The sequence below is a fragment of the Lacerta agilis genome, chromosome 4 (genome assembly GCF_009819535.1).
Source record: "Lacerta agilis isolate rLacAgi1 chromosome 4, rLacAgi1.pri, whole genome shotgun sequence".
Classification (NCBI taxonomy): domain Eukaryota; kingdom Metazoa; phylum Chordata; class Lepidosauria; order Squamata; family Lacertidae; genus Lacerta; species Lacerta agilis.
This window is the reverse complement of record NC_046315.1, coordinates 59,226,542-59,236,563: the sequence shown is the minus strand read 5'-3', so window position 1 is coordinate 59,236,563 and position 10,022 is coordinate 59,226,542. Positions and strand designations below refer to the sequence as shown.

Sequence of the window (10,022 nt, the reverse complement as noted above, 5' to 3'; positions counted from 1 at the left end):
AGAGATCTATGCAAGGATATATGAATGCAAACATTATTCATCTGCATTGCTTCCAAAGGGTGTGCATATCTATGGAAGGGAACAACTGCACAGTTGCTTTCAACAGCAAAGTGTTTTCTCTTCCCATTCCCATTGGCAGATAAAGAAACAACAGCTGGAAACCAGGCACATGGCGAAAGTCCACAAAAAGTGGAGCGAATGGGTATATTAGAGCTTCTATACCCACAGGAATTTTCCAGCTCAGTCTAAGTAACAAGTTAAAAAGAAAATGTTCTATTAACCAGTAAATATGAATTTTAAAATATATATCAATGGGATATTTCAGTCCTTCCCCTATACAAGGCAATGAAGTTCTGCTCACATTTGTATACTTCTAGTGCAGCTTTGCAAAGAGAGTGAAATAAGGTAATTCTGAAGTTATGAAAGTGAAACAGAGAGCGAGCTGTGATCTTTGTAACCCTGACTAGTAACTGCTGCAAATGGTTTATAAAGCAGAGGTGCTGGGTTTTCCCCAGCTTTGAAGTGCTGTCTTTGGAATTCACATTCTGTTACATTTCAGTTATTTGTTCAATTCAATGAACACAACAAAAACTGGTTAAGGACAAAACTAATTGCCACCAAATACTGTATGTTCATATTACAGGTGGGTAGCCGTGTTGGTCTGCCGTAGTCGAAACAAAATAGGAAATTCTTTCCAGTAGCACCTTAGAGACCTTAGAGACCAACTGAGTTTGTTCTTGGTATGAGCTTTTTTGTGCATGCACACTTCTTCAGATATGTTCATATGTTTAGGAGGCAATGCTAACCCTGGCTCCTGCTGCTCCATGGTGCTGCTCCATGGTGCTGAATGGCCACAACGGCATCCTCAGCCCTGCCACAAATGGGGCAGAAACTGGGGTGTGTGCAGGTGTTCATTTTTACGTTATAAATGCAAAGCACAAAATTGAGGCTGCAGTGCCAAGTTAGTGTATACATACATGTGACTGTTCTATTTTCCAGACCTTCAGAATAGAGTCTAGGCTCCCTTTCTGAATTATGGCCGGATCCATAGCAAACCTTTAGAAAGAATCTGTAATTGCGCAGTAGATCTGTGAGAGTAGGAATAAGTGTGGGTTGAGTGTTATGGCACAGACTTCTAACTGTAGGGAAGAAAAAGTAAATTTCAGGAAATTGAAAGTATCACTGCAAAATGGAAAAAAAGATCTGCTTTTAACATACTTGGCCATAGTATCATTTCCTCGTTGTATGGTTTTCCATTGTTGCAGGGCTCCCCAACTGACTGAACTCACTGAGAAAAATATTGAGATGAAACATCTTTATTTTTATTGGTCATAATTATATGAGCTTCAACGCAATCACATTTCCATTCCATTCACTGGACCACTAGTGATAAGAGTTTATTTGTTGGTGACATAATAAAAAATGAAAACTAATCAAGTTTCTCTTTTTGTTCAAGTGGCAAAGACCTATGGCAATTGATACCCAGTGCAATGCAAAGTTTCAAATCAAGTCAAATCCTCATCATGGTGATGATCAGTCCTCATCATCAGATATAACACAGTAAGGTGGGGAGAGCTTATGGTCTGAAATGGAGGTAGGGGTAGGGAGGCAAGGGGATGATATGTGGTCATTTCAATTAGACATACATTGGCTTTAGTTGCAATAAGGAAGAGTGGCTAAGGAACACGAGGGACCAGGAATTCCACAGGGAACAGAAGAAGGGAAACAGGGAGAGAATACAAGTAATAGGAATGTAAACAAGAGAGAGTGGGCAAGGGAATGCCATCATTTTTTGAAAAGCTGTCTCAGGCAGAATCAGGAGTTCAAGCAATCAGGGTCCACAGATGCTCTATAGGCCCCTCTGGCAATTTCTGGAGTTCTCAAGGTGTGATGGGAGAAGCAAGGACAGAGTAGGCACTGAGATAAAGGTGTCATGCACTCCTATACAACCTGGGTAGACACACAGTCATCTACACAATGGTTTATTTATGTGTTTGTTGGTTCATTAAATTTGTTAGTCGTTTTATATTGTCCAGGGCAAACCAAAGTGACTTAAAGCCAACCAAGCAGACAGACAAAAACACCACATAGGTACATTAAAACCAAGAAGGGGTAGAAATGCACTTGGCTCAAGGTATTGGGAAGGGAGGAAAATAATTACACACTAAAAGGGATATTTAGAATTAGTACTGTGCTGAATTCCCATGAGGTTTAATTTTTAATTGCAAAATCTTCCAATGGGGAAACAACGCTCTTCTTCATGCCTGTTTGAAGCCACCATTCCTCCAACCTGCTACTGTTTGGTGAAGGGAGCTGGACACAAAATGGTCCCCATTGCCAAGGCAACAGAGCCAATGTTCCCTCTCATTAGGATACAAAACAGTGCAATGCAATGGGACAACATCCACATTTGAGTTAATAAAATTTGGAAATGTGGAAGTAGGATTATTGGAAGGAAGCATGAAGCATTTACATTTGAAGAAAAAGCATCTCAGGTTTCAGTATGGTTTACAAACCAATCCTTCTTGCAGGAGTTCGCCTATATAATGGTTAGTATTTAGTGCTCTGACCATATCCCAGGGACTTTACCTTACTGAAATGAAACTGACTTTTAACAAAAGTGACTCAGAAATGTCATTGTGCAGACTCTATTTATTTAGTCACAGTGCTAAACTGGGAAATGTGAAGACTAGGAGTGCTCATTTCAGTGGAGATTTTCCCACTGGCTAGTCGCAATAGGCAGTTAATGACCATATCCTTGGCTTGGGTGGTCTTCATGTTCCTTTCTTGTGATAGCTTCATGCTGATTTGATCTACATTGGTCATTATGAATTCTGATGCCAAGATCTGAGTAGGGGATGCACTGCTACCCATGCCATCCATGATATACTGCTTGTACAGCTCCACCACCTTCTCCTCCAAGTAGTTATTCAGTAGTGAATTTGAGAGGGGTTGCTGGTGTTGCATGATGCTGGCCACTCTCCAGCATGAAGAATACCTATTGGCTGGCTTGCGAGGGACCTCAGCAGGTGGCACTGATAGGGATTCCATTGGTGGTGGGATCTCTGATGACTCCAGGAATGGACCTATCCCACTGTCATAGGTAAAATCTGTTTTAACTGAACTCATAGGTAGTACCTGGTCACCAGCAATATGCAGGTCATTGTAATTCTTGCAAATGCTTTTACAAGAAGGTGGAACTAGGTAAGTGTCTCTGTTTATAGCAGGTCCTGTACAGATTTCCACAGCTGGAGATATTTGCCTTTCCAATACTGGATTTGGAGTCTGTGTATCCATCTGCCTTCTACTGTTTCTGTTTTCATTGGAACAAACAGAGAAGATGAACTTGCCAACAGACTTACACCTCCAAAAGAGATTTCTGTCCTGTGTTTCCTCTGTTGAGTCATAGGTGATACCATTCAGAGACCTCATCTCATGTACTGTCTCTTCTCCTTGGTTGCAAGTGAGCTTGTAATTCATAAGATCATGATAAGGAATTATACAGAGGTACCCTTCTGACAACATCCTTTAGAACTGGAAAAGAGAAAGAGCTAGCATGAAGCACAATGTGGCAGGTAAGGGAATGGTATAACAGGAGCAAACAGCAAGTGACATAAGTGTGTAAAGTACAACTGAAACCATTACCAGCTACTAAGGAGATAAGAAACACCAACCAGATTGGGATAAATTCTAGGTTATTAAATGCACACTAATTCCAGAGTGGGGTGGGGTTTGTGAAGCTTTGCCTGCATTCACACTGCAGCTGATTCTGATTTCCTGACATTTCCCTGCTATTTTGCACATTATATTTGAGCTTTCACAATATGTAAAAGCCACTTTTTGAAAACTTCTGAGATGACCTAGCCCAGGGGTAGGCAACCTAAGGCCCATGGGCTGGATGTGGCCCAATCACCTTCTCAATCTGGCCCGCAGACGGTCCGAGAATCAGCGTGTTTTTACATGAGTGGAATGTGTCCTTTTATTTAAACTGCATCTCTGGGTTATTTGTGGGGCATAGGAATTCGTTCATTTTTTCCCCTCCGAAATATAGTCTGGCCTACCACATGGTCTGAGGGACGGTGGACCAGCCCACGGCTGAAAAAGGTTGCTGACCCCTGACCTACTCACATACTTACTTTTTTCACATTCTGATCACAGCTTATGTTAACATACAAATGGCAAGAAACAAGAAGTGCCACAAAGTTTGACATCAGAGAATACATAATGGATTATTTGTTCTCTTTCATCCTACAGATGTTTACAGGGCTTAGGAAACAGTTGAACATTATGCTTCAAGTATAAGTTGGAAGGCTGTTAGTTAAGAGAGAAAATGGCACTGGTTTCAGGGAAACGGAACATAGATTATTTATTTTATTTAAGAAAGGCACAGAACCAAACAGCAAGGGGGGGGGTTGGTGACGGGGGCGAGGGGGAGGAGAATTACAAAATGTTCCTGGCAACTTTCTGAATAACAGCAGAAAAGTTCTACTCTTTTTATTGTGGGGTTTCAGGTTCTTGAACTATTTCTTTATAACATTTCATTTATAACATTTTTTTTTTACAGTTGGAGGGATGTTGCCCTGCTATTCACACCCCACTGCCTACAGCTACTCTTCCTAGAGACAATGGATCTCTGCATAGGAAGAGTGCACAGAGGAAAGTACATTCAAAAACATCATCTGCATAGCTTGAGTGGAACTGACTAGAAATGCAATAGTATTGTCCACCTACTATTACTCTGCTTTTAGGCACTATAGGAAAATCTTGGAGAGCATAAATCTTGGTGCATGTCTTACTGCATAGTCAGAGTTAGTCAACTATTGCTGTGTATGTGACCTATTACATCTATATGAAATAAAGGGTGGATTTGGTCAATTACAGTATCTGTGAAGGCAGCGTATTATACCTGTAGTTCCTCGGTCTTTCCTTCTCTTAGTATAATTTTGTAGCATGTCATTTTTGTAAATGCATGCTACAAAATTAAATCCACTCAACAATAACAAATTACCCCCTCCCCGCTCAATTAGGACAAGACGGCTTCAACCATGAAGCACATTGCTCCATAACCAACCAAGTGTATGTGGTGGGTCCAAGATGACATTGTTTTCATTTGAGGAGGTTATAAATGGATGCCATACTTCAGTAAAGTAATCAGCATCCTGAGAACCACTGAAAGCCTTAACCCACTGGGTCAGTTTCACTCAATAAGATAAGAAGCATTTAATTTCCACCCACGTTCTTCAGTTAAACTGGTTTCATTTGCAGTTTAGACTGTAGGTCTAAATCCTTACAATTCTAGATTGCACTTCATTGGAATTATACAGACAGCATCATAAAGCATGTACATCGGAGACACACAGCAGATAACCCAATCCACACACAAGAAAAAATAATCTGCATACGGTATATTCTAGTTCTCACTTACCTTGAAGAACTAAGCTGCTCCTTAAGGCAAGGACTGTGCAGCAGCTTGCAATGGTGTGCAGAAATGTTGCACAGGCATTTGGTTGCCTTAAAAGCTTCTTATGTAACACTTCTTTTCCGTTACGGTAGCTCATGGGTAAGAGTTTCATTTACAGCCTTGTAGGTGGCAAAGTGGTTTCCACACACACACCGCCCCCCAGGTCTCAAGTCACAATTGGTTTTTAAACGGAAGTCTCTGTGGAGGGCATAGGAGGAGCTTTATAAATAACTTTCTGCTGTCAAACAACTTTTAATTCTTTCTTCCTCTTTTTGTTCCCACACAAAACCTTTTTGTGAAACTGTCTGTTGTTAAAAGAGTTTGTTGCTGCCTAATCTGTGTTCACTTATCAGCCAATATTTCCAGACTGCTGTCACTGAGAACTAGAAACATTTTTATTTACAGGCTGTTCATCATAAAGTAAAGCCTGTTGGGTAGCATTTCATGCAGACATAAAGCAATATTTTTATATATAATTTATATTCATTCCATAAAATGTATACACCGCTTTAGTAGATATTTAAGAACCCTCAAAGTGATTAAATATATATATATATATTAAAATTATCAATAAGAACCATAATTTCAGACTTTTGAAATAGCAAACAGAAATCTGAGCTATGATCAGGAGAAAATGAAATTTCCTCCTTTGTTTTTAGACTTGTGGCAGAATGCTTAATAAGCCATCATTTGCCATCTTTGGCTGATGATCATTTTTACATACCGGTACAACTGCTGTCTTTTATCTGTAAGTAGGAACTTTGTTTGTCTTGGGAAAGGCCATCACTCAGTGGTGAAGCACATGCAAAAGGTCCTGGGTTCAACCCCATGTATCTCCAGGTTAGGGCTGGGAAAGACTGTCTGAAATACCTTTTTCTCAGACACGTGTCCGAGATCTGTGGTTTTTACTGTGCAGTCTGCCACTGAAAGCTTTAATTTGATAGTGGTTTGAGTGAGGACACCTTGTAACACAATGTGAATTCAAGATGAGCTGTTCTAATTATTCTGTATCCAACATTTACTCAGATTCTTTGGGGAAATGAAGTGTGCATGTGTGTGTTTTCTTATTCTGCCTAGTGGTGATGGGGGAGACAGCTCTAGGGGAGAGGGCAAGAAGCAGCATGACACTCTAAAACTGCAAAGTTGGCTCACAGGCCCTCAAAGGTAGGCAACCCTAATTTCTAAATGGGCTTAAGAAAGAGGGTTACTTTCCCTCCTCAGATTTGAAATTGCAAAGTACATTTCCTCCAGGATATCCTCTAAGCATAATGATGCACATACCAGTGCCTTCAGAGTTAGTTTAAAAATGACATACAGTGAATGATTAAATAAGATTTAAAACAGTGTAGAAGCAACCTTGGTCTAGCCTCTAAACTACAGCAATGTGACCTGTCTCTTCTAAAACATTGTGGCTGGTACATTTGGAGCTATGTTGTTTTGTATGCGATGGAAAATTCTTTTCAAAAATATAATAAGAACACTCTTTTTAAAAAAGAACATTGGTCTACTCTGATACCTTATAACACCAGCTATGTTGTAAGAAGTAAGCAGCTGGAGCCCCCTAGTGATAGATAAAATGTGTGGAACTACTCTTTAAGCGTAGCTGTGTTCTGCTTAGTTTTGCTAGCATCCATTCCCTGCCCTTCTTACCCTATACAATCCTGGAAAACAAATAGACATCAGCTTTAAAATAATAGTGCAATGGGTCTTTTAAACAATATATGGGAGTTGGCTTAATTTAGCAACAGCAAATGTGGTAAAGCAGAGAAATAATTAAAACAAGACATTAACAACAGTGCTTTCCACTGCAGATTACTTTTGCATAAGAGTCTTAATATGGATTTATATGATTTAAAGTTGCAACACGTTTCTTTTCATCTTCTAAACAAACTTTTAACATTTGACCCACTTCTGAACAGCCTAAAACAGACACACACTAGCAAGCAGCCCTTGGCATAGGGCCGGCTCCCGGATCGAGAGATTGGGGGACATCAGGAAAGTATTCCCTGGAAAGTCCCCTATGTGAGTGATCTCCATCAGCAGGGTCAGACTACAACATTTCATTACTTGAGGTGCAACAGGAAATAGCTTCCCCAGCAACAGTACTCATGGCAAGGCAAGTTATTTAGACATCTGTGGTTGAAAATACCACAAGTGCCTCTTCCACCCCCCACCTACCCCCCCCCCCAGCATCAACATGGCAATGGTAATAAGCTAAATAGCCAACCGTTTGCTTCCCTTTCATGGCACCTCAGTCAGTTGCTCCTCATCTTATACCCTCCAATGTTTAACTGATGGAAATAGGGACATCCTATTCAACAGCGGCAACATTTAGACTCCGTCCATCTGACTGGGTTGCCCCAGCCACTCTGAGTGGTTTCCAATGTATATAAAAACACAGTAAAACTTTAAAACATTTAAAAACTTCTCTGTACAGGGCTACCTTTAGATGTCTTCTAAAGGTTGTATAGTTACTTATCTCCTTGGCTCAAGGGTCACATAACTCCATTTCTCCAATAAAAATAGGGACATCCTAAGGGAAAGTGAGACATTCTGGGATCAAATTGGAAACTGGGATGGTTTCTGTAAATCTGGGACTATCTCTGGAAAATAGGGACACTTGGAGGGTCTGTCATCTTGCAGTCCAAAATGTCTTGGTCTGGCCCTGAAGCAATTAGAATTGAACCAACAGAAACCACAAGTAGGAGGGTCACATTTCTGCCATATCTATCCATAGACACTTTCACCTCACTGACCAAAGATGAATGTGACTGTATCATAACTATCCATGAACTTTCCAGCTACTAGCAATGGAAATAGACCATCCCACAAACACGTGGAATAAACACACCCCATATTCTAGCATCTTCCTATAATGTATTTATACATTGCTGGCTGATTTTTTATATATATGCTAGCTGATTCATGTTTACGTAATGTGAAGAGAGGCTTCCTCACCTTGTGCAGAACTGCATTTCATTAAACCTTAGATAGAAAATTAATGTGCAACAATGCAAGCAATTTTGTAACCCTAAAGCATTACTCCCCCGCCCTTGAGTATAATATGCTACTTTAGCTGATTGCTGCAGCGACTGCCTTAGGCTGCAACCTGTATCTATTTACCTAGACCACCTAGTAATCTTTTGAAGGGTGGAGTTTAAATCTTTCTTTCTTTTCAAAGCCCCACTGAAGTCAATAGGACTCAAGGTTGAGTAGACATGTACAGGATTAAACTGATAGTCATCAAATTTATTGCCAGCAAAGTAATTCATCACCAAATACAGTGGGTGAAAACTAAACGCAGCGGTTAAGCTGCTAATTCAGGAATCTTGTTCAACCAGTCTAAAATGTGAAGAGGGCAGACAAATTGAATGCAGAGAAAGTGTCACTTGAATTAATATAGAAAAGGGAATTTTAGTACAAGTGCTTTACTTCTTCCCATTATCAGAGCAGCCTAATATTTTAGAAGAGTGAAGAGATTTGTGTATGGGAGCAGGGGGAGTGACATTGGCAAGGGAGGAGGGCAATTCTCTCAAGTCCGTCCCATCTGCTGAGGGTTCCAGTTGCCACCAAGTCAGCTGTCTGGCAAAAGAACAATGTGGCTACCTGTCCTGGGCATTATATAATCTACTCCTTAATTTGGCCTTTGGGGGAGCAGGGACAGGTGCTCTACAAGTCAGTCAGAACCTCTGCACATCAAACCAATAGTTACATAAATTCAGCTAACAAATATACCCACAACGTAACTGACTGTGTTTATACATCATATAAACATAACTCACATAACTCTTTTCACATTATCTAATTGAGAAGAAACAATTAAGGACCAACATTTAGAACAGGAAATACAAACAGATCAGTTCTTATATACGCAATGTCCAAATACAAGCTTTTTTTGTACCACGTATGTACAAATGAATCAGTTTTTTTTAACGTAATGTCCAAATAAAAGCTTTTTGTGTTCCATGTATGTCTTAGCGAATACAAGTGTCAAACGTAACAACTTTAAGGAGCAGTACTTGCAAAAGATGAACTTTTCTTTGTAATGTTCCACATCTGCCTTTGCAAAGTATGGTTGTTGTATGCAACTGTTGTATGCAGGTATCAGACAAAGGCTTGCTGCACTGAAGTTCTGAACTGCATTCATTAACTTATCACAAGATGATTTTGATTTATATCTTACATTTTTCTGTTGCAATTTTAATAGCATTCAAAAGCAAATGTAGCTTCTCCTGCTTATTTCACCAATTCCAGTCAATCTTCCCAGTGCTGTCCTCATAACTCCACACCCTCTTGCCCACCCTACCCCAAAAGACAGAATTTATTTTCAAAATGGCATTTCTGTTGCATCCATTCCTTCACATGGGTATTCTACATAATTCTTTTCAGAATGTAACCAATTTTTTTTATAAAGCATGTATATGCAGTAACTCTAGTGTTGTCCCCAGCATGCAAAGAAAGAGAACAGAAGTAGTAAAAGTGTGGGTGCATGGATGCTAAGTTATAAGTGAGCACAACATATAAGACAAAATAACATGATTGCCATTTTCAGGGCATGCAA

The 10,022-nt window shown here is 40.0% G+C and overlaps 1 protein-coding gene across 2 annotated transcripts; it reads right to left on the bottom strand.

Annotated features, from left to right (window-relative positions):
- Window positions 1-2,116: 2,116 nt before the first annotated feature.
- Window positions 2,117-8,474, bottom strand: C4HXorf21 (chromosome 4 CXorf21 homolog). Of its 2 annotated transcripts, none has more exons than XM_033147219.1 (2): window positions 8,420-8,474; window positions 2,117-3,534 (listed from the first exon to the last, which is right to left on the bottom strand). In XM_033147219.1, exon 2 carries the CDS (start codon window positions 3,523-3,525, stop codon window positions 2,653-2,655), a length of 873 nt encoding a protein of 290 aa, XP_033003110.1. In that variant the 5' UTR covers window positions 3,526-3,534; window positions 8,420-8,474; the 3' UTR covers window positions 2,117-2,652. The 2 variants fall into 2 exon arrangements, with proteins under 2 accessions (XP_033003110.1, XP_033003109.1); XM_033147218.1 differs by lacking the exon at window positions 8,420-8,474 and adding an exon at window positions 5,426-5,611.
- Window positions 8,475-10,022: the final 1,548 nt, after the last annotated feature.

Excerpts from the sequence above, each read along its gene's own strand:
- C4HXorf21 (XM_033147219.1), bottom strand. The coding sequence starts at position 3,525 with ATGTTGTCAGAAGGGTACCTCTGTATAATTCCTTATCATGATCTTATG.